This window comes from Brienomyrus brachyistius, chromosome 8, assembly GCF_023856365.1.
Source record: "Brienomyrus brachyistius isolate T26 chromosome 8, BBRACH_0.4, whole genome shotgun sequence".
NCBI lineage: Eukaryota > Metazoa > Chordata > Actinopteri > Osteoglossiformes > Mormyridae > Brienomyrus > Brienomyrus brachyistius.
Window position 1 is genome coordinate 9,990,596 of NC_064540.1, and position 25,041 is coordinate 10,015,636.

Sequence of the window (25,041 nt, forward strand, 5' to 3'; positions counted from 1 at the left end):
CATAGCATTACTGCTGCTCTGGAATCTCTGGAGTTCGACTTAGCAAGTTTTCATAGCACGTGTCCCTTCTTGTTCTGTGCAGATCTCTGAAATGTGTGCCATTGCTGATTAATTGGTTTTTAATTAAAAGATTGTTTTGGATGGAAAAAAGATTGAAGTAAACTTGATTAACTTGATTGCATTTTAGTCATATGACGGCAAGAGTGAAACCTGACAGCGACTGCAATTTTTAAATAACTTATGCACTCCTGCTTTTAAAATCTCTTGCGCTAAGAAATACACGGAGCAGGGTGATTGTGTGAGTGATCGGACTGTGCACCGATAAAAGACATCCAGCCGCCAGAAGCGCTACTTTTCTGCCACCTGTCACAAGGATTTGCACATTTTTCAGGAAAATCGACATTAAGAAGATAAGAAACTAATGGCAAATATATAACGGAACAGAAAAGCAAGCGAGGTCTTCCTATTTATTTAATCGCAGTACGCTGTTGTTTTAGTGACACGCTTACTACCGCTTGCATGTTGTACATCAGATACCTGAACGTTTCCGTTTAAAATACTTTAACGGAGAGCCAGTTACAATTATATTTAAACTGAAGGAATCTTTTGTTCTCTCGGTCAAGTCGGTCAAGTCGATTTCAGCACCAAGGACAGGTATATAGTCCTACATCGCATCTTCTGGAGGCTCAAACTTCACCAAATGAATTTTGAAACAGGAAACCAAGGTTTGGAATAATCTCAAAGCGAAGCATAGCGTCGGACTAAATGGGTAAGCGGATATTTCTTGTGTTTAATTTGATGCATTATATGCATTCTGCCGGATCACTAAACCCATGTCTTTACAGCATTGATAAACTAAACATGAATCTTTAGAAAAAAAATACAATAATAGTGATTTTAAAAATTAATAAACTGAAACTGGATAAATAACAAACTGGCACACATATAATGGAGCTTAATAATTAATAATTTGATTGGTTTCATTGATAAGGTTGAAGTTTATTCAAAACTAGCCATGAAAATGAATATGCATGCCTCAATGCATGTACAATTTTATTACTTACAACCAATTTATATGCGCAAATAAAACCTACTGATAATTCGATTGTAGTAAGCGTTTGTTTTTATTGTGACGGGTTCAGGGTTCCCTTCTTATTGTTAGCAGCAGATGTTCTTTACGGTTTATTCTACAAATACCTACATTTATCTCTTTGTAACCATGGACACGATACAGACATATTATGCAGATCAGAAATCAAATGTTTTCGTAGACGTAGAATACGTTTACAGACAATTCATTTACTGTCTGAAAGGTTGTTTTTCAGACACGGCACGGAATACGAAAATGTTACATTTAGAAATGCAGAAAAGTTGTACAGGAGTTAACCGTGCTGGGGAGTGACATTGCTTTACTAAGCACAGTAACACCTGGAAATGTACAGTAATACACAAACAATGAAACTATCAGAGATATTTGTGACATCATCACAGAAATAAAAACACAAATAGGAGAAAATTTAGAGACAGTAATTAAAAGTCTTACTTAAATTCATTAACCATTTATTACCTACAATTCACAACTAATTACTTTGGCTAAACTTTTTCTAAGCATTTTTAAAATCTTAATCCCATTTATTAAAAGGATTTTATTTATTTAATTAAAAATTTTTCATAGATTAATATGGAACATAGTAATCCATAAATATAATATTGGAACATAAAACATCAATTATATTATATTGTTAAGAAGGGTGGAGTAATGTCATTTTATTTTTACGAAGATGAGTCAGTAAATGTAAAAGAACATTCATTCAAATACTTTGTGTTCATTTCATCCACGACGGTGCATGGTGTGAGTGCATTTGTGTGTTTATCTATTCAAGCTCACATCTTCTGTGACTGTGGTTTCAGTGCAATCATGTGTTCATATATTTATGTCGACATCATCACTGACTGCATGTGGTTAGAGTGCATTCATGGGTTCATCTATTCATGTCCAAACCATTTGTGACCGCAGTTCGAATGCATTCGCGTGTTCATCTGTTCATGTCGACATCATCAGTGACTGCAGTTTGAGTGCATTCGTTTGTTTATTCATGCCCACATCATTTGTGACCACGGCTTGAGTGTATTCATGTGTTCATCTGTTCAAGAAAAACATAAATCCCTGTTAATTCTGAGGCATGTTTATGAAAATATAAAAAGATATACAGCAAAAATGAAGGTGAAATACATTTAAAAATAAAATTATTTTTTCACTGCATTATAATTCATCCATCCATCCATCCATTTTCCAAACCGCTTATCCTAGTAGGTCGCGGGATAATTCAATTAAATATAAATATATAATTATTATATTGACAACATTTTAGATAATGGGTATGGAGCCATATCAGATATCATATGCATTGTAGTTTCATTTTAACCACCACCTCTATCACTACTACCGTGACAGGTTATTTCATGTGCATGTTCTGTGACTGTTCATGTTCAATGAGGCACATAGAGTGTACCTTTATAAAGTGTATCTCTTGTCTGTGGCTTGTATGGGTAGATAAGTTATTAAGTTCTGAGGGAGCAGTTACTAGGACTTGTAGGTAGTTTAAGGTTATTGGTCTTTTGACTAAAAGTGATTGCTAACAAAATCTATCAAATCCAAGAAAGGGAACCTGACCTGTTATATTTCCTTCTGTTCTGGAATGTAATTATGTAATTTACACAAAATTTTCCCAAAAGAAAGAAACCGTAGAGGATGTAACGCTAATGCGAGACATCACAGGATGATAATAGTGGTCTGGGACTGAAATGGAGAATTTTTATTATTGCTGTTGAGAGATGCTGCTGTGGTGTTGCATGTAATTCTGTCCACAAGGAAAAAAATCTGCAAATAGGTTGAACCTTCCCTGCTTAGGGCTTAGAGGATCAATTTGGTCAGTTGATGAAGAAACCCAGCGTACAAACAGCCTTTCATAACTATCGGAGCCAAGCTGAATGTGTGAGTCTCCTCGCATTCACCCCAGCATACTAGGATGCAGCAGAGTTCACGAAGGGACTGCCTGCCTGCTGCCAGTCCATCCCACTGGCAAGGTTACCATGGTTACCGGAACGTCTTCACTGCGTAAGGTCCACTGATTGAGCCAGGATCAGAGAGAAAGGTCATGGTAGACACCTTACACACAAATGATGTACACGACATTAAAGATAACATCCGTGAAGCCATCCTTCATCCACACATCCTTCTTTCATATGCACTTATCCAGTACTGGCTCCTGACGTTTCTATGACATTCGGGACTTAGAGCAACAGACAATCTTCATTTGCAATTACAAATTCATCACCGAAAGTCAAATTTCTCTGCTGGTTGTGATTCTATTCATTGATCTATATTTATAATGCAATAAATATAGTAATATAATATCATATAAAAACATCCAGAGTTTACAAGAAATGGCTCCTTGGAAGCATACCTAAAGTTCATAGTCCCACTTTCTGAGTCCCTCATTGGACGGCTAGAAAATCTGCAGGCGCTGGGGACGCATCTGTCTGCCCAGCGAAAATCCGCTTGAATATGGAGCATCACCTCAGCAAATTAGCAATGTACACTATATTGCCAAAAAGTATTGGGACACCCCTCCAAATCATTGAATTCTGGTGTTCCAATCACTTCCATAGCCACAGGTGTATAAAATCAAGCACTTAGGCATGCAGACTGCTCCTGCAAGTATTTGTGAAAGACTTGGTCGCTCTCAGGAGCTCAGTGAATTCAAGCATGGTACCGTGATAGGATGCCACCTGTGTAATAAGTCCATTCGTGAAATTTCCTCGCTATTAAATATTCCACAGTCAACTGTTAGTGGTATTATAGCAAAGTGGAAGCAATTGGGAACAACAGCAACTCAGCCACAAAGTGGTAGGTCACATAAAATCACAGAGCGGGGACAACGCATGCTGAGGCGCACAGTGTGCAGAAGTCACCAACTGTCTGCAGAGTCAACAGCTACAGACCTCCAACCTTGGTGTGGCCTTTGAATTAGCTCAAGAAGAGTGTGTAGAGAACTTAATGGAATGGGTGTCCATGGAAGGACAGCTGTATCCAAGCCTTACATCACCAAGTGTAATGCAAAGAGTTGAATGCAGTAGCATCAGGGTCAGCACCTATTTGTTTGAGTCTTTTGCCTTCTCCCTGTTTGGCCAGCAGGTGTCGCTGGCCATCCTGTCTTCCCTGTCAGTCTTTAGTGGGCTTCCCCCTGCTCCCCAGATGGGCACATGGCTCAATCAGCTGAGTATGCGGCAATCTGTAAATTTCTCATGTCTTATGTTCAAATCCCATCTCCTCTGTTTTGGTAGATTTTGTTCCCTTGTGTTTTATTTGTATCTGTTCTCTAGTCCCTGCCATTCTGTGGATTGTTTTTCAGTTTGGGTTTTCTGCTTTGCCTTGGTTCTGTTTTACCTGCTTCCGCTATTTTCCAAGTGTTTAGTTTCTGAGTTCCTTCAGTTAATTATTAGTTCCACCTGTCTTGTACCTGCCCTTGTGTATTCTACACTGATTGCTCGTTGTCTTGCACCCTCCCCGATTGGCTAATTGTTTTCACCTGTCCTGTATTATCCTTGTTAACCTCTTCTGTTCCGTTCCTCCAGTGGCCTGTACTACAAATCGGGGTTACTGGCTTATCGGGGTAACTTGTCAGATTTAAGGTACCACAATTTAAATGGACTTCATATTCGTTCACTTACAATGTACCTTAAATCTGACAAGTTACCCCAATAAGCCAGTAACCCCGCTCCGTAGTACAGGCCCCTGGAGTCATTGATGTATGTTAGCAATGTTGATGTTTGTCAGTGTAGTATTTCTTGTAGCTCATAAGGTGTTTTTCCATGTCTTCGCGGTTACCCTGTGTGTTATTTGTTGCCTGCCTGCTCCTTGTTGCCCGGACCTTTTGAAATAAATCTTTCTTTCCCCTTTTTAGTTTTTACCCCTCGTGCTCCATTTATTTTGTAGTGTTCCGTTTTGTTTAATTAAACCCCTGTATTCCTGGGGTTTGCCAGTGGGTCGTCCACATTCTGTTCCTGCCTACACTGTGCCATGCCCTCGCGCCAGAACTACCCAAGCCCTTGACAAGCGATGTAAAGCACGCTGCCACTGGACCAGGGGCGTCAGAAGTATTTTGAATGTGGGGGGGACACACTGGCATGAAACTAATATTTTATGTTAAATGTGGCGGGGACCAGAGGAATAATTGCGAAATGTAAGGGGGACACGTCCCCCTCAGATTTAATGGCGGCAACGGCCATGCACTGGACTCTAGTGGAGTGGAGACATGTTCTTTGGAGTGACAAATCACATTTTTTCCTTTATTGCAATATTACAAATCACGCTTCTCTGTCTGGAAATTCGATGGACGAGTCTGGGTTTGGGGATTGCCAGGAGAACGGTACTTGCCTGATTGCATTGTGCCAATTGTAAAGTTTGGTGGTGGGGGCGTTATGGTGTGGGGCTGTTTTTCAGGGGTTGGCCTTGGAACTCTTAACGCTGCAGCATTCGAAGCCATTTTGGGCAATTTCATGCTCCCAACTTTGTGGGAACAGTTTAGGGACGGCCCCTTCCTGTTCCAACATGACTGTGCACCAGTACACAAAGCAAGGTCCATAAGGACAAGCATGAGTGAGTCTGGTGTGGAGGAACCTGACTGGCCTGCATAGAGCCCTGACCTCAACCCGATGGAACACCTTTGGGATGAATTAGAGAGGAGACTGTGAGCCAGGCCTTCTGTAGGCGGGGATTTTTATGGTGTTAAGGGTTAACAGGAAACACCTGTGAGGCGGAAGTATGGACGATATAAAATGTCAGCGAAGGAGGAAGGCGGGGGGCCCCCCCTATGCTCGTTGTTGCTTGGAATCCATGCTGCAGCTGCCATATGCGAGGGCGCGTATCTTGGGGAGATTATTGCGTTGTGGGACATAAGGCGAGTATTGGCGGGGTGCGCTGGGTTGGGAAGTTAGCGGTCGGTGGCAGCGGCGTGGACTCCAGGCGCCACATGAAAGGTTTGTGATTCCTTCTAGAAGCTGGGGTATTATTTATGTTGTGGGTTTTGTTTTCGGGGGATTGTGTTGTCTTCACCCGACTAGTTAATGTAATTAATATTGTTTGATATTACTTGATTTTTTTTGTATTTATGTGTTATTTAGGAGGAACCACATGTTATTCTGGTGTTCATGGCCCTTGTGTTGATGTGAGCTGCCCAGGCCCTTTTATTGTACATGTGTGAACTCTAGCACTCTAGAACTCTAGCTTTAGCTGATTGTGAAATATTCTACCGAGTGTTTTAGAGATTGCTGTGCGGAGATCATTGTGTGGGGGGTTGCGGTGCTGCCTGGGTGCTCTACTTACTTATTGGGGCAGGGACACTGAATTGTGGAATCCTGGTAATAAAGGCTTATTGCTATACTTCTGTTGTGAGCTGTTTCTTATATCTGGTGCCCAGTTTAGCCGAGTCACAAACGTGCATAATTGTGAAAAGTTACCCCTCTTATATTCTTGTCCAACGTCAGTGCCTGACCTCACAAATGCTCTCCTGGAAGAATGGTCAAAAATTCCCATAAACACACTCCTTGTGGAAAGCCAAGAGTTGAAGCTGTTATAGCTGCAAAGGGTGGGCCATCTCCATGTTAAAGCCTATGCATTAAGAATGGGGTGTCATTAAAATTCATGTACGTGTCAAAGCAGGTATCCCAATATTTTTGGCAATATAGTGCATATTAAGCTGGAAACACAGTGCAGGCATTGGGTATGCATTCTTTTGCACAGTGAAAACCTGCCTGAACATGGAGCATGTCCTGGCAATTCTTTGACCAGGTCTAATGAAACAGCTAAACTTATTTGGAATTCTTTGCTCTGAAGAGGGGCCTGTCGCACAAAAACACGTTCCTTGCAGTGTTTGTACAACGCCTGCTCTTTGCCCGTCTAATTATTTATAGCTCAAAATAACAAGACATGTGACCTTCAACATGCACATATTTCTAATAACGTAATGTGACACTACTTATAGATTTGCTCATTTAACATCCGCGGTTTCGGGTGAACAATCTGGTAAGTGTTTTGGAGCTTTCAGAAAGATGGCAGAAACTCGCAAATGCGTAAAAACAATACTTAAAATCATATTAAAATAAAAATATTAGTAATACATAATTTAATGATTAAGTGTAAGTGTACACTATATATGTGATATTAGAAGTCTTGGCTTGGGCACATTGCCTCGGCAACCAGCATCACTTCCTTGATAGCCGTCTTTCAGACCTTGGAATCTCGCATTTTAAATCTTTCCGTTACATTTAAATTTCCAAAACGTACGTAGCGCTCCCTCTGCATACAATACTATTTTGTATACAACGGGCATAATTTTGATGGTTTGTAAGCTATATTGTATAACACGGTTTTGATAGGAAATGACAAAGCAATTTGACACGCAAAGTGTGGGTCATACAGTACAGTACTGTTTGTTTAGAAATTGGTAATAAATAGACGTTTTCTGTCATCGTTCAGCCCAGCACTGTTACGAGTATAGAGGTTAGGTTTGGCCAAGTATGATTTGCGAATGCGAAGGGGGTGTTATTGTATATGCGTTCAGTTCTTCTAGAGTGTTATCACAGAGTCAATCTCTTTCACATGCTTTCCAGACTATGCATTCTTGTTGCACTTGTAGCGCCTCCCCCCCAAGAACCACAACTAACAGTTTCTCACCCTGTATACACATGCGACAGGAAAGCATCTTGTTAGTAAACATTAAAAGAAATATCTTTCTTTAACACATTTCGTCTTAGAAACATAGGGAATCGCCTTACTTCCTTTGACATTTCCATCACAAGCATCACGTCAGCAAATAAGTAACGCGTGTTGAAAACGGAAATACCAGTGTTGGCGTGCAGGTGTTGGGCTCGCATCTGCAGCGAAAATCTGCCGTAACATCATCCACTTATCGTCTGTCTCAAACCAGGATTTACCACCTCAGCAAATATACCATGCTTATCAAGACATCAGTTTAAAATATAACGATTATTGTTTTCAAAAGATTTAATTGTGTTTAATATAGTTTCAAAAATATATTTCATTATAATTAGTATAGTATATTTAGCATAAATTACTTAAATGTATATTTTGAAAGATTAACCTGAGATAGCAAATATAAGTCAATGCACAATACTGTATATAGTAAAATTACAATATCTAGTTAGTGTATTGTGGGCAATATAAATGTGTATATGGATTACTGCCTTTGGGGATATCCTCTCTGGAGGGAGTGTATGGAGTACAGTGCTTGGGGCTCTCCTCACTGGAGGGAGTGTGTGGAGTACAGTGCTTGGGACTCTCCTCACTGGAGGGAGTGTATGGAGTACAGTGCTTGGGGCTCTCCTCACTGGAGGGAGTGTATGGAGTACAGTGCTTGGGGCTCTCCCCTCTAGGGGGAGTGCATGGAGTGCAGTACAACTGATGTACTTCTGCTACCAAGATATTCAATATACAGGGTCAACTGTAACTAAGGAACATTAATCAGACTAAACTTAAAATATCCAAATACATTATCCATCTATCCATTTTCCAAACCGCTTATCCTACTGGTTCGCGGGGGGTCCAGAGCCTATCCCGGAAGCAATGGGCATGAGGCAGGGAACAACCCAGGATGGGGGGCCAGCCCATCACAGTCCAAATACATTAATTTTATGGTATTTATATCATATGGTGTTTACAGTGGCTAGGAATGCTTACTTGTCAGCTGGATCTTTTACAGTTCTGTAGACCTAATCAGACATTGGGAACACTCTACTGGCAGAAAACACTCTACTGGCAGAAAACACTCTACTGGCAGAAGTATCAGGACACTTGGCCATTACACTTATAGGAACTTTTGTATCATCCCATTCTAAATGTACAGGCATCAATATGTAGAAATTACATCTATAACAGCCGCCACTCTTCTGGGAAGGCTGTCCACAACATTTTGGAGGGTGTCTGTGGGAATTTTTTGCCCATTCATCCAGAAGAGCATTTGAGAGGTCAGGCACTGATGTTGGACATGAAGGCCTGGCTCACAATCCCCATTCCAGCTTATCAAGTTCTTCCACAACAAACTCACCAACCATGTCTTTATGAATCATGCTTTGTACACTGGGGTACAGTCATGCTGGATCAGAAAATGGCCTTCTCCAAACTGTTCCCACCATGTTGGAAGCATAGAATTGTCCAAAATGTCCTGGGATGCTGACGCATTAAGAGTTCCCTTCACTGGAACTAAGGGGCCAAGCCCAAACCCTGAAAAACAACCCCATACCATTTTCCCTCCTCCACCAAACTTTACAGCTGGAACAATGTAGTCAAGTAGGTAATCTTCAAAGCCAGACTCATCCATAAACTGCCAGACAGAAGTGTGATCATTCACTCCACAGAACATGTTTCCACTGCTTCAGAATCCAGTAGCAGGGTCCTTCACACTACTCAATCTGATGCTTGGCATTGCATGATATGATTGATGATATGAGGCTTGCATGCTCAGCCATGGAAGCCTATTCTATGAAGCTCATGGACAAAAGTTTTTGTGCTGCGGTAAATGCCAGAGGAAGTTTGGAACTCTGCAGTTATTGAGTCAATAATACTAATGCTTCATCGGTAATCTTTACACACTATGTGTCTCAGCCCTCAGTGACCCCAGTCTGTTACTTTACATGGTCTGCCATTTCTGGCTGAATTTCTGTTGCTCCTAAACCCTTCCACTTTGCAATAATACCACTTACAATTTACTGTGGAATATCTAGCAAGGAAGAAATTTCACAAACTTGCTTTCACTGAGCTCTTCAGAATGACCTGCTCTTTCACAAACGTTTGTAAGGCTGAGTGCATGATTTTATACATGTGCCAAGGGGTCTCAATGAAATTCAATGAATAAGAGGTATGCCCCAATACTTCTCTCCATATATTGCATATACAGGCAGTCTTCGAGTTAAGTACATCCGACTTACGAACAGCCATAAAATCCATCCATCCATCCATTTTCCAAACCGCTTATCCTATTGGGTCGCGGGGGGTCCGGAGCCTATCCCGGAATCAATGGGCACGAGGCAGGGAACAACCCAGGATGGGGGGCCAGCCCATCGCAGGGCACACTCACACACCATTCACTCACACATGCACACCTACGGGCAATTCAGCAACTCCAATTAGCCTCAGCATGTTTTTGGACTGTGGGGGGAAACCGGAGTACCCGGAGGAAACCCCACGACGACATGGGGAGAACATGCAAACTCCGCACACATGTGACCCAGGCGGAGACTCGAACCCGGGTCCCAGAGGTGTGAGGCGACAGTGCTAACCACTGCACCACCATGCCGCCCCAGCCATAAAATAAATTATATTAAAAAATTCGAATTAAATACTATGGTTCATAAAAACAGACGCACACACTATTTTGGGATATTCATGAAAACATTTTGCAGCTTCAGTGGTTCATCGGCAGGACTCCATGAAGTATTTAACGGAATTGTTTTCATTATGCCACTTTTGCCTAATAAACATTGCCGACACAATGCAACCATCAGCATTTGTACATTTTCAAGACAATATTACAACAGACTGGAGGTACAGTACAGTTACAGTTGTTTTATTATTACTGAATTATTAATATTAGTATGTACTGTATTACTAATTTTAAGAAGTTCTGGTGTACTTGGAAGTGTTTTGTACGAGTTCTATATGCATAGAGAGGTAAAATATATACTAATACAAACATCTGACTGACAATAAGTAAAACCCATACGCACCTGTTCCCACTTACCTACAAATTTGACTTAAAGACAGACTTAGGTAACGGATTTCATTTGTATCCTGGGGACTGCCTGTTGCTACTTTTTGCCTGGGCCCCTGAAGGTAAACTTGTGTCCAATCCAGTGTACAGTGAAATTGGAGAGAAACACTGTTTAGTTGGTATACTGTATATTGAAGAGAGGTTTTGCCAGGTTATTGTGCAAAGTGGGGTTAGGAGATTGCGATTGGGAGAGTGCTCAGTAAATCATTCTCCTTGTTTCTGAACCGATAACCAAAATGTTTCACTTAGAAGAAGCTGTAAATTGGTGATATTTTGGATTAGGTAGGATGAAAAGCTTTATCACCAGATTGAAAGTGCTTTGTTAGTCTGACATACATTGTGTCTATACAGCAGCCAGCACACCAGAGCAGGTTTCACACAGATTACTTTTTCATTTCATAATCAAATGGTTTTTTCAAAGTGGAAAAGTAAGGCAGACAGTGAAAAGTTTTAGTGGAATAGAAAATTTTTAGCCTTTATGAATTAATATACTTGTCCCGGCTTCTCGCCCAGCTGAGTGTGGGAAGACGATAAGTTTGTGCTCAGAGCAGCTAGAACTGCAGTGTTCTCTGTGAAAATAACTCCTGCCGTGTTAATGCTGTTGAGCAGTGAACCAGGAGTATGAAGCATCCTCCGCTCATTTGTCTGCCATCTAGTGTTCAGGCTCAGCCACCTGACGGTAGGGGGCTCCGTACCTTCAGAGCGGACTTGGATATAGCCAAAGACACCAGTGTCACACAAAGCTCTGCATTACAGTATATAAAAAAAAAACAGCAAAGTTGCTTTGATACAAAATGTATTCAACCACTACTTCTTCCAAAATTTATGAATATCCCTCTCCGTCACATTTTGAACACATTTTTCAGCAAATTTCTCAGACATTTAGATACCGACTAAAACAGCTAACTTTCAGCTCAAAACCAGACAAAATTTTGATCACTGTAGATGGAAATATGCTGCATTTTGACAGAAATTAAGCTATACATGCACTGGAAATAAGACTGATTATTCAGTTTTTTAGTTTGCATTTTGCATCTCTACAAAAGTGGTCAAATTTGCATCAGATTGTGCATGTATATAATGAGGTAGTTGATGCTGAAGAGATATTTCCACTGTTACCGCTTTGTGACTGTATATGTTACTTTTAATTTACAAGGCACCACTCTGCAAAAATAGGGGACATGGAAACACGTATGTATTTTGTGATGCTTCGATTTGTTTGTGTTTTTAGTTGATTATACAATGAGTGACACCACACTCTTTTTGAAGAGAGCATATGCTATAGTTATGGCAGCATGAATCACTTTTGGGTGATGGAGTATGAAATGTTTCGGTAGTTGTGCACTTTGCACCACAGGTTAATTGATGTATTCAGGTGTGTTTTCCAGGAATGGGAACAAGTCAGTCATTGGTCAAGTCTCAAGTTAAAACCTTGCAAGTCTGAGTCAAGTCTCAAGTCATGTGGCCTCGAGTCCAAGTCTTTCCATCATTTCTGGTGTCGGGTCATCAAATTTGTGATTCAAGTCCGAGTCAAGTTGTTAGCTATGCAACTTGTGTCCCTATCTATACCTTTTTTTATTTTTATTTCTTTTTAGTGATTAATACTTGTTGCGGCAAAAAATTCACCACAGTATGTTGTACATAAGCAAAGATAGGTTGAAAGGAGGGTACTGTATCCACTTTGTCATGCTTGTCCTCACACAGTTTTTACGTCCGTATGTGCAGGATCTCAGGAGACCTTGCATTCAGCCAAATGAAAATGCAGACAGCAGAGAATTAATATACAACGAAATTATAAAATTAATGTTATGGTATCCAGAGGGGGGGCTATGACCTCAAGCTTTTTCAAGTCATAGGGTCCAAGTCGGGTGCAAGTCACAAGTCATCTGCCCTCAAGTGCAAGTCGAGTCCAAGTCTTTCCATCAGTTTTGCCGAGTCAAGTCACAAGTCATAAGATGACTTGAGTCTGAGTCGAGTTGTGAGTCAGTGACTAAAGTCCCAGCCCAGAGTTTTGATTCAGTAGACATGATATTGTGAAAATGACTAAAAAACTGCAACAAAGGAAAATTAGAAAAACTCTTAAGATATATGAATAATAAAATATATATTTTTTTTGTTACTCTTTTATCCAAAGCGACACATTTTTGTGAGAGCAGGGTCGGCAAATCCCTGGAGCAACTGTAGGTTTAGGACCTTTCTCAGACCCCTACGGTGACATCATTCTGCTGAGCCTGGAAGCTGAACTGGCAACTTTCAGTCCCATGCACGGCACCCTAACCTACTGAGCCATACCGCACCCACAAGGTATCTGCTGGTCTGTGCACATTAGTGTAAAGTATGGTCCTTATGTATTTTAAAATCAGGTTTGACACCTCCTCTGTTTTTTTCTGTAGATCCTTGCAGCTGAAACAAAATACCTAAAGTTGGAACAGAACATTATGATGATTTAAATGAGCCCATCTTTGCTCCAGTCCAAAACCGAGGACTAACGTGACCTGTCTCTGCCATGGCCATGACTTCTGCCTGCCTCTGGCTCAAAGTGTGGATTCCCTCCTCTCTTCTGCTGCCGTTCCTCCTGCTACTGGTCCCACAGACTCTGGCTACATCCAGCTACAGCACAGGTGCCAAGCGGGAGATCTTGGTCGAGGGTGATTTGGTGATTGGGGGCCTCTTCCCCGTGCACCACAAGGGTGAAGGAACGGAGGACTGTGGCACAGTTAACGAGCAGCGTGGCATCCAGAGGCTGGAGGCCATGCTGCTGGCATTGGATGAGATTAACCATGATGAGCGCATCCTGCCAGGCCTCAGGCTAGGTGCCCACATCCTGGACTCCTGCTCCAAGGACACGTATGCACTGGAGCAGTCCCTGGAGTTTGTCCGTGCCTCTCTCACCAAGGTGGACGAGACAGAGTACATCTGCCCTGACGGTTCCTACGCCATTCATGACGACTTACCCCTAGCCATCTCTGGAGTCATTGGTGGCTCCTACAGTGACGTCTCTATCCAGGTATGGAGGCCATGCAGCATTTATCAGCTTGCTTATCCAAGAAAGTAACTTTATTAAATTATATTTAACCTTTCTCCCTCATTAATACTTCAGTTCATTGGCAGAATATCACAGAAGAATGCGTAGGTATTTTCTGACTTTAAATTCAAGACAGTGAATAAAACATATTGTGTGGACATAGTAAAATTCCATCCATCTATTTTCAGTAACAAGTTATCCAATGCAGAGCCTGTCTGTGGAAGCTTGGAGCCTGTGCACAGCTACATCACATACTGAGTCAACAATTCTGCTGGCACTTCTCTCTTCGTGTATCTCTGTCTTTGAAAGTGCACACATATCCCTGTGTGTCTCTTTGTCTTTGCATCCGTACACATGTACCTCCGCGTGTGTCTTTATGTCCTTGTACCTGCATACGTCTTTCTATGGGTCTCTATATCTTTGCATGTGCAGTGTTGGACATTTCATGTCCAGAAACTACAAATCCAGACCAAGATTTTGTTTCTACCAACCAGGTGAAAACTCTGACTGTGACTCTTTATGCTCAACTGGTTGGTAGAAACAATATGTCGGTCTGGATTTATAGTTTCTGAACCTGAAATGCCCAGCACTGAATATATACACACATTTCTTTGTGTTTTTATGTATTTGTGTCTTTACACAAATGTCTCTGTAGGTGTCTCTATGTCTTTGTATGTTCACACATGGGGTGGGGGGTGATCAGTCATCATGAGCATGGCCATGTGATTGAAGGTTTAGAGGTCAAAGACCAACAGCCAGTTTTTCAATGATTAAATATGAAATGCTCCCCTCTACAATGAAGTGCGGTTTATCCACAGCCTTTTCAGAGACACCTCAGTCTACTTCGCTAGTACTGAAAATCTCCAGACTGTTCTGAGTAGTTCAATAACCACACACCCTGTTTGGCAGTGGGGTTTTAGCTCCACAATGGTGTGTGCACTAACACACCAGTTTTAAAAAACTTCATTGTTCTATTTGCTTTGAGGTCAATGAAGTGTAAAAACAAATGTGAACAGCTAAGACATGGAAATGGAATGATAAAAATATGAATCCTTCAGCTCAAGCCTGTGCTGGATATTGTTTGAAAGATGGAGATGTCTCTCTGGACTAAGAATGTGGTCCTACAAGCGACTTCATGGTTGAAAGGATGTGGATATGCACGTGGATCTGGATGTGTGGATCTCCAGCGGAGAACCATTCCCTCGTGGTAAAGAAAGAGCTGAGCCAGAAGGCAAAGCTATTGGTTTCCTGGTCGATCTACATTCCTACCCTCATGGTTACAAGTTCTGGGTAGTGACCAAAAGAATGAGATTGTGGATACAAGGGGCAGAAATGAGTTTAGGCTCGGCCTTTGAGATAGGGCGAGAAGCTCAGATATTCAGGAGGGACTTGAGGTAGAGATACTGCTCCTCTGCATTTGAGCCAGTTGAAATGGTTTGGGCATCTATCTAGGATGCCTCTGGGACAGCCCCCTCTAGAGGTGTTTTGGGCATATCCAACCAGGAGGAGCCCCCAGGGCACACTGGACAGATTATATCTCTCAGCTGGCCTGGAAACGCCTTCATAGAAGGAGGTGGCTGGGGAGATGGAGGTCTGGACATCCCTGGTTAGAATGCTGCCTCCAGGATCCGAGCCCGGATACTGTAAGTGGTAGATAATGGATGGATGGATGGGGTGCCCAGGGGTGAGCTTTTGTTTGGGGCACTAATACAGCAGTCTGTTTGCTATAGCATTCCTATGTACATCGGCCAGTTCTGTGCAATGCTTATGTTTCTTTGCATTTTTTGGAATTCTGTCATTAGACAGGAAAATGTAAAATGCCTATCCATGTCTTATCACTGCTTTTAACATATTATCCCAAGGAGTATGGAAAAATGTTTTAAAATGTAACATTTTCCTTTTTTCCAGGGTTGTGTAAAACATAATAAAGTACAAAAAAATGTTGTTCTTTGCAGCACAAAAAAAAATAAATAAAAAAATCAGACACGAAGCAGTCACAGGGGGAATAACCTCTAATAGTAACTACTCACTTTCCAAATGAATCTTACTGGTTTCTATGGTAACATATGAAAGTGATGTCATCGACTGTTCAAATAACAATACAAGATAAGAGAGAATGCCTCATATGAGAAATGGACGAGTTATTGTAAATGATTTTAATGGTGCATTTTGATGTAGGAACACAAGATGGTCCATGGCTACTGCTAAGGCAGTTCAATTAATATGCTGGGTCCAGATTTTTTTGAAGGATGAGGGTTAGTTACATTGACACGATGGACAATTTCAATTCACAGTGTTACACCGCACATGGTTTCGGTTTCCATAGTGAACTAATCTACCCAAACTAACCACATGTGGGTGACATTAAAAGTATACCAGCACTTCTGCAGGAAGGGATCATTATTTCCCAGGAATAACAAAAAAAACTGATTTTAAAGGTTTGGAGACCATTCTGAGTCATCCTGTGAATGCTGATGTTGTGCTTCTCTGAAAGCAGGAAGAAGCAGCTCAGAAGAAACATGCTATTATTTTGCGGGTTTGCGATGCATCAGTACCTGAACTGTGATTGTTAAGGTAGGGCAAATATTGGGTTTATGATTTATGACAACATTTACTATTACAAAGTGGAAGTGGTGAGGGTCAGTGGTCAAAGGTCAGAGGCTGATGGCTTCACCAATTATGGCTTGGCTTAAGAACCTGGGAGGCCATGCCAATAGCTTACGCTTCCAAAACAAAGTATCTGTTTGATTGAAGATGTTTATTCGTCACATACAGTGACGACTTGCAGTGAAATGAATTCCTGCATCACCCTATTTGGCTTTGCAAAAATAAAATAAAAAAAAGGTAAAAAGTAAAGTAAAAAACACAATATATAAATACAATCTATCAAATCAAATAAACAATCAAAATATACAATCTAAAATATAGTGCACTGGCGAGATGATGTGCAAACTAAAGGTATTTGTGCAGTAATGTGAATATGTGCAGTGAATTCCAGTATAAATAAGCGTACAGAAGGACCAGAATTAGTTTGAATTGAGAAGCCTTGTGGCCTGGGGGGAAAAACTCTTCCTGAGCCTCTCTGTCCTGGACAGTAGGCAGCAGAACCGTCTGCCTGAGCTCAGCCTGCGGAACAGACAGTTTGCGGGGTGTAAGGAGTCCTTAATTATCTTAGTTCCTCTGGATCTGCAGTGTTTTTTGTAGGTGTCTTGCAGGGAGGGCAGAGGAGATCTGACACAATGCTCTGATCAACCTCTGCAGGGCTTTGCGGTCCTTTAGAGAACAGTTCCCAAACCATACCGTAATATTCATGGTCATGATGCTCTCCACAGCAGCTGAGTAGAAGGTCTTTAGGATCACTGGAGTGACCCTAAATCTCCTCAGATGCCGCAGGTTGTATTAGTGATGGCAGGTGAATGGTATTCACTGAATGTAATGAAATGCCTCCAGTAGAACTGTGAATATACGTCTTTCCAAACCACAAAAGTATAAACAGAAGCTGTGATGTTTCTCCACCCTCATAGCTTTTAATTTAATTGGTGCTTCCTATAATGATATTGCTGCATTTTATTGCTGTTATTGCACACATCTGCTCTAGCTTATCTCTCCTGGCTCCTGACCCAAATCCTTATATTACAGGTAGCCAATCTACTCCGTCTGTTCCAAATCCCTCAGATCAGCTATGCCTCCACCAGCGCCAAGCTGAGCGATAAGACACGTTATGACTACTTTGCCCGCACCGTCCCACCAGACTTCTACCAGGCAAAGGCCATGGCAGAGATTCTCCGCTACTTCAACTGGACCTACGTATCCACCGTAGCCTCGGAGGGGGATTATGGAGAGACCGGCATCGATGCCTTCCAGCAGGAGGCCCGGGTTCGCCACATCTGCATCGCCACGTCCGCCAAGGTCAGCCGCTCGATGAGCCGCTGGAGCTACGATGCAGTCATCCGCTCCCTGCAGCAGAAATCCAACGCCAAGGTGGTGATCCTGTTCACACGGAGCGAGGACGCGCGGGAGCTGCTGGTGGCAGCCGCCCGCATGAACGCCACCTTCATCTGGGTGGCCAGTGACGGCTGGGGGGCGCAGGAGAGCGTGGTGCGGGGGAGCGAGCCGGTGGCCAACGGGGCCTTCACTATCGAGCTGGCCTCTTACCCCATCAAGGAGTTCACCCAGTACTTCACCAAGCTGGACCCATACAACAATACACGCAACCCCTGGTTCCGAGAATTCTGGGAACATCGCTTCCAGTGCAGTCTTCAGGAGGTCAGCTGCGGGCAGTATTCCCTGAGCGATGGCAGTTTTGAGCAAGAGTCCAAAATTATGTTCGTGATTAATGCTGTTTATGCCATGGCCCACGCTCTGCACAACATGAGGCTGGCAGCGTGTCCCAACTCCACCAAGATCTGTGATGCCATGAAGCCAGGCACAGGAAAGAGACTGTACAAGGACTATGTCTTGAAAACCAGGTTTGATGGTGAGCAAAAAAACGTCATGTTCCCAGAATGTGTCGACAGCTGTAATGGGAGGAATAGCAGGGTTAAAGTTGTTCCAATATTCTCCTGACACTTTACGAAGCATCTGTGTTCTCTATTAGAACAGATTATTTTGAAAAAGGAAAGCCCATGATTGGCAAATTATTTCAGTATGAATTATTTAGCTGAGGTTCTTTTCTGTTGTTATATTTTGCAAATGAGTAGTGATGGTGATATTTGCAATTGTAAGCCCTGCAGTATCAGATACACAATTATCTATATAAGATAATTTATAAATATTCAATAAATAAATGGAGAAATATAAGGAGAGGGTATTCTTGCAAATGTGTTATGTGGCATTAATGGGAATCACACCTTTAAGGGGGAGATCAACATCTTCTCTTATGCTCATTCATTTTATAATATATTTCATAAGCCCATCACAAACAGGATGCATTGCACAGCAGCCTGAGATGAGAGAGAGAGACATGCAAGAGTGGTGCTGTGTTTCAAAGGGAGAACCCTGTAACGCAGGAGGTCTAAACCCAAGAAGAATACATTTTTTGCACCTGTTCCCTATACTACCTTCAGTCTTATTCAGATACTAATAGACTATGAAATAAAAGATAACAGATAAGATGAGACATAAATTCATTGATCCAAAGGGGGAAAAAATCTTTGGCAGAGGATGGTGATTCTAAAAAGAGACTTATAAAACACCTGGCATACATTTTGAACTTGGTGTAACAGTGATATCTAGTACATTTTTATGACCTGACCATTCTCTTGCTTTCTCACTCTCTGAAGCGCCGTTCCGTCCAGCAGACACAGAGAATGTTGTCAGCTTCGATGCCAACGGGGACAGCCTTGGCCGCTACAACATATTCCATTATCACGGGGACGACGGAAAATACGTCTACACCAAAGTGGGTCACTGGGCACAGGACCTGGTGCTGAATACAAGTCACATCCTGTGGGACCAACAGGCACCTCCAACATCACAGTGCAGCGACCCCTGCAGGAAGAATGAGGTAAAGAGCATGCAGCCAGGGGACGTGTGCTGCTGGATCTGCATTCCTTGCCAGGCACACCAGTACCTACTGGACGAGTTCCACTGCACGGACTGCATGTTAGGCCAGTGGCCCCTGGAGAACCTGACAGGCTGCTATGAGCTGCCGGAGGAGTACATCCAGTGGGGGGACGCCTGGGCCGTGGGGCCCGTCACCATCGCTTGTCTCGGCATAATCTGCACGCTCTTTGTGATCGGCGTATTTGCAAAGCATATCGACACGCCGTTGGTGAAGGCGAGCGGCCGCGAGCTCTCCTACATCCTGCTGCTGGGCGTGCTCATGTGCTACAGCGTGACCTTCGTGTACGTGGCCAAGCCGTCCGCCACCGTGTGCGCCCTCCGCCGCTTGGGCCTGGGCACCTCATTCGCCATCTGCTACTCCGCCCTGCTCACCAAGACCAACCGCATCGCTCGCATCTTCGGCGGCGTGCGGGACGGCGCCCAGAGGCCGCGCTTCATCAGCCCCGCCTCGCAGGTGGCCATCTGCTCGGCACTCATCTCCTGCCAGCTGGTGGCGCTGCTGCTCTGGCTGCTGGTGGAGGTGCCGGATGTTCGCAAGGAGGTGAAGCCGGATCGGCGGGACATCGTCATCCTGAAGTGCAACAGCAAGGACTCCAGCATGCTTCTGTCCCTCACCTACGACTGCCTGCTCATCGTGCTCTGCACCGTCTACGCCTTCAAGACCAGGAAGTGCCCAGAGAACTTCAATGAGGCCAAGTTCATCGGCTTCACCATGTACACCACCTGCATCATCTGGCTGGCCTTCCAGCCCATATTCTATGTCACCGCCAGTGACTACAGGGTGAGCAACTTACGCCTACGTCTGTACCAGGGTTGCCAACTTCGGTCAGATGAGTAGAATGAGATTTTCAATTCTGCACACACATGCACACGTATACATATATGTAACAGTTTTATTACCTTGTAAGTAGTCTGTAGGATTTGCAAACTACCCAAACTAGGTTTATAATACAATAATTTGCTGCAAGATTTCTTGCATGAGTGTGAGAGTTTGAAAGCGTGAGTGTCACGTCAGATGTGTGAGAGTTGGCAGCCCTGATCTGTATGGAATATCTCAGCACTGAAGACATACTTCATTAAAAGACGTATGTACTGTAGAAACCTGCCTGCCACTTCTGTTTCTCCATATCAGCATGAACTGTTCTGACAAAGAAGTGATACTGAAGTCGTTTGGCTTTTTGGCAGATCTCGGTTTTACATGCAAATCTGACAGATAAAAGCAAACTTTTTGCATCATCTTTCTTTAAGGCAGATAAAAGGAGCAACTCGCTTTTATGTCAGTGAAAAATCTGCTGCACTGAAGAACAAAGAGATGATTCAGACCAAAGGATCACATTGAAATGCATCTTTTATTGACATCCTTTTGGGTTACTTGTGACTAGATCTCAAGACCAGATTTTTAAGATGCATGGTAATTATTTAGTAGGAAGACTATTCGATCGACTGACAGCTTATATAAAATTAAAAATACACATAAAAACAATACTTTCATGTAGGTGGTATAACACTCATACCAACGATGTACCTGTGACAGACTCAATACTTAATGTAATAATCTTCTTATTGTGACATGTTAAGCTTGGCTCTGGGGAAAAACATTCATAAGGAGTGGAGAGTAAACTGCAGAGTAAAGTGTGTAACCCTAACAGTAACCCTAACCATAACCATAACCGCCTAACAGTAACCCTAACCATAACCATAACCGCTTAACAGTAACCCTAACCATAACCCCTTAACAGTAACCCTAACCATAACCCCCTAACAGTAACCCTAACCATAACCCCCTAACAGTAACTCTAACCATAACCCCCTAACAGTAACCCTAACCATAACCCCCTAACAGTAACTCTAACCATAACCCCCTAACAGTAACCCTAACCATAACCCCCTAACAGTAACCCTAACCATAACCCCCTAACAGTAACCCTAACCATAACCATAACCCCCTAACAGTAACCCTAACCATAACCCCCTAACAGTAACCCTAACCATAGCCCCCTAACAGTAACCATAACCAAAAACCCCTAACAGTAACCCTAACCATAACCATAGCCCCCTAACAGTAACCCTAACCATAACCATAACCCCCTAACAGTAACCCTAACCATAACCCTAATCCTCTGGATCCAGACGAGACATACAGATAAGTGGAATAAAGGGCAATTGCCCTGGCTGGGAAGCTTGCCTAGGGGCACCAAATGGGCTGTGGCCCACCTTGGGCCTTGATCAAGACTATAGGAATGTGCTGCTGTGTGGAACGGAGTGTAAACTAATGTCAGAGGCTGAAAGGCAGCTGTGTCCCAGTGGCGACGACGATGACGGACTCGGCCTACATGTGCCAGATGATGCTTTGTGTCCGGCCGCCTGAGGCCTTCATAATAGCAATGATGTTACTCACGCTGCAGCCTTTAGCATTTTGTCTGTCAACCTAAGGTTGTCACAAAATCGCTTTGAAATTTCAAAACATATTTTAGTGTCCTGGGGCAAGCAGTTACCTATGCAATAAAATCTGTTTTTAATGATTGTATGGGGTGGCGCTATTGGAAGAATCATGTTTAAAACTCACAAGGGAGACTTGCTGTACAGATTAATGAAATGCTTAATATTACGTTAGTAATGATCAATCTTTATAAATGTATATCAGCACACATAATGAATCCATCCATCTACAGTATAGCGTTACAGGCTTACGTTGTCTTCGCTAAACAAAGAACACATTACAAACGCTCCTCTATTTACGAACTTTCAGACATACGAACAAAGAGGAAAGTCCAAATTGTGTTCCTTGGCCTCCCGTTTCCTGTCCGCAACATCAAAAAAAAAATTCCGCGCACCAATTCCACATAGTATGGCTTCTGACCGCTACTCCCGCCGCGCAGCAGCGTAGCGTGCGAACTCCCAGCATCCTAGCTCTTTGTACTTCCGTTTACCCTTAAAATGATGTCGAATAACGACTTACGAACATTTCAAGTTACGAACAGCCATTCGGAACGTATCTCACTCGTAAGTGGATGAGCGTCTGTATTCAACATTTATGACTATGCAAAGTAGCTATTGAACTCAAAAATCACATTTGTCACCATTTCCTTCCTCTTCTTTTGAAGGAAGGGCCTCACATTATCACCTTAGAAGTCCTGCTTCTTCCTGTTTTCACTCAGATACTTGTATCACAGGCTAAATAATTAAACACGTATTAAAATCAGCTCGTGCACTATAGGAATTACCACAATCAGTTCTGAATTCAATTTCTCTGTTGTGAATGGTAGTAGCATTTGCATTTTCCTTCTATCAAATATGATACAATCAAAATTATTTTATTCCCACAGGTCTGGATGGTATTATGAAACAGAATCAAATCATATAAACCGGATGCATTAATTATTAACCATCATTTTGCATATTAACAATTGTTAAAGCCCAAAATATTCTTGAACATGAAAGGTACAGCGCTGACATCTGTGCTGTCAAGGTCAGCTGAGTTGTTTACCCATTAAGAGCAACATATTTCAGAGCTGCAACAAGAATATGTAATATGCCTGCTTTTAACTACAGTTTAATGAGCATAATTTGTCCTCAAGTGTTTGTTGACCAGTAATAGTTATTAGTTTTTTGACTTTTCGAAGGTGTAGCAGTCACAGTACACCGCAAACACATGCCACACAAAGGCACAAGTGCCGGCATCGCATAGCTGCAGCACAAGCAACTCCGCTTCATTAATGGTCATTCATTCAATCGATCATTCATTACTGATCATTTCTGGCATGAACGACCTGTTCAGTTTTTGGGAAAGTAATGATGTTGTAGTCCAGCTCATCTCAGGTCATTCCTACTTTTTGCTGCAGTTGTATGTTTCCTTGTCTGTAGTTTAGAATGAGTTTGTGACACATCCCCTTTTTGGTGCCCCCCCTCCCCCCCAGGTACAGACCACCACAATGTGCATCTCAGTTAGCCTCAGCGGTTCTGTGGTCCTGGGCTGCCTCTTCGCCCCCAAGACACACATCATCCTCTTCCAGCCTCAGAAGAACGTGACCACGCTGAGAGCACCGACCGCTCGCTTCAGCGTAACCACAGGCCCCCCGTCCAGCCACTCCCAAAGTACGTAGTTCCTCGTCAGCAGGGTTACTGTGCTATGGTCCTGTTCACTCATCAGCAAGAGGCAACATCCACCAACATCCATTTTCCATGACTTTATGCAATATAGGCTCATAGTTACACGAGCCACTACTAACTTTTAAAGATCAGTGGCATAATTCTGGATTTTCAAACACAGTTTGCAAATTCTAAGGCTATTAAAATGAGATCATTCATTCAAGTTTATTAATTGGCTGGATACTGGCTTCTGGAATAATAATCCAGTGCAGAATTGCAAATAAAGTGTTTTTTTCATAAAGGAAGAATTCACCTCTTTGGAATTAAATGATGTGTATTCTGCTTTAGAATTGTAATATATTAATTTCACCTCAATCCATTTCATCCCATAACACTGTGCGACCAGCCCAGCAATGCTGACTCAGGGCCCTATGTACACAAATTACAGCATTACTTTCTTTTAGATTTGAAACATAAATACTGACATCAGGTATTTATTTTCCATAAAAGTGAACTGAATCTGAACATTCTAATGTTGCACTTTCTGGTCATTGAATAGCTGTTTTAATAGATTCTTGCTTTGATTGGAAGACATTTTGTAGCTCTTCTTCCAAAGCTTCTTGCACTTGCACCTGGGCATTCGTTGGAAGCTCAGCCAAGCCGCATTTATGCCTAGTTGACTCCCTGACAGCATGTGTGTTTGTAATGCGCTGTTGGCTTCATTTGTACGTCACTTTCGACAAACGCATCTGCTACATGAAACAAATGTAAATGCAATGGCAGCAGCTATAGGAGTCACTCAGGATGTTTAACCAAAAATCCTCCATTTGCAGCCTCTGGCTCCAACTTCGTGCCGACGGTGTGTAACGGTCGAGAGGTGCTGGACTCCACAACATCCTCCTTGTGAGAAACGGGCACCTGTCCCACCTCCCAAATACACTGATTACTTACACTTGATAGTTAGATAACAATAATTAGGATAATGCCAAGTGTCGCAGGTATAGGAAGTCTCATTTTGTTGTCTTCAAGTGCTGTGAATACAATGCTCTATTGTCCCATTCTCTGACCAGTAGCTATAACAAAACAAATTTCAATATACACCTACTTCTACATAGAAACCATTTTATTTGAGTCAGTAAAGCTTTACAATGTATCAAGGAAAATGTTTTAATGTAGATTTTGGTGAACTAGTTTGTGCTTTCTTATGTAAATAAAATGTGTTTTTAATTATATTAAAATTACAGCTGTCTGACCTTTTAATATTTATACTATCTTGGTTTAAAATAAATTAGAATCAGTTTATGTTGCACTGGAAACTAGAGTTTTCTTTAACGAGCAAGTACCTATACTTATCGCAGTACACAAAGACATTTTGTCATTACATTTCACTAAATAAACATATAATAAAAAATTTACATCATGTTTCCTTAACAGCCGCTATTTATTTCTAGAAATCAATTTATTAGGGCTATCCTGTGTGGTACCAACCAACAGGGGGGCTCCTGTTGCCAA

The 25,041-nt window shown here is 42.3% G+C and overlaps 1 protein-coding gene across 2 annotated transcripts; it reads left to right on the forward strand.

The window, feature by feature from the left end:
* On the forward strand, positions 1 to 24,740 carry grm2a (glutamate receptor, metabotropic 2a). Of its 2 annotated transcripts, XM_049024011.1 has the most exons (7): positions 1 to 769; positions 12,985 to 13,154; positions 13,244 to 13,857; positions 17,515 to 18,352; positions 19,158 to 20,221; positions 23,358 to 23,535; positions 24,363 to 24,740. In XM_049024011.1, exons 3-7 carry the CDS (start codon positions 13,357 to 13,359, stop codon positions 24,434 to 24,436), a joined length of 2,655 nt encoding a protein of 884 aa, XP_048879968.1. In that variant the 5' UTR covers positions 1 to 769; positions 12,985 to 13,154; positions 13,244 to 13,356; the 3' UTR covers positions 24,437 to 24,740. The 2 variants fall into 2 exon arrangements, with proteins under 2 accessions (XP_048879968.1, XP_048879969.1); XM_049024012.1 differs by lacking the exons at positions 12,985 to 13,154; positions 13,244 to 13,857.
* Positions 24,741 to 25,041: the final 301 nt, after the last annotated feature.

What these genes read in the sequence shown, in the direction of transcription:
- grm2a (XM_049024011.1), top strand. Translation starts at nt 13,357, where the DNA reads ATGGCCATGACTTCTGCCTGCCTCTGGCTCAAAGTGTGGATTCCCTCC. An exon ending in ACAGTGACGTCTCTATCCAG is followed by an intron (nt 13,858 to 17,514) that starts GTATGGAGGCCA and finishes CTTATATTACAG; the next exon opens with GTAGCCAATCTACTCCGTCT. An exon ending in CTTGAAAACCAGGTTTGATG is followed by an intron (nt 18,353 to 19,157) that starts GTGAGCAAAAAA and finishes CACTCTCTGAAG; the next exon opens with CGCCGTTCCGTCCAGCAGAC.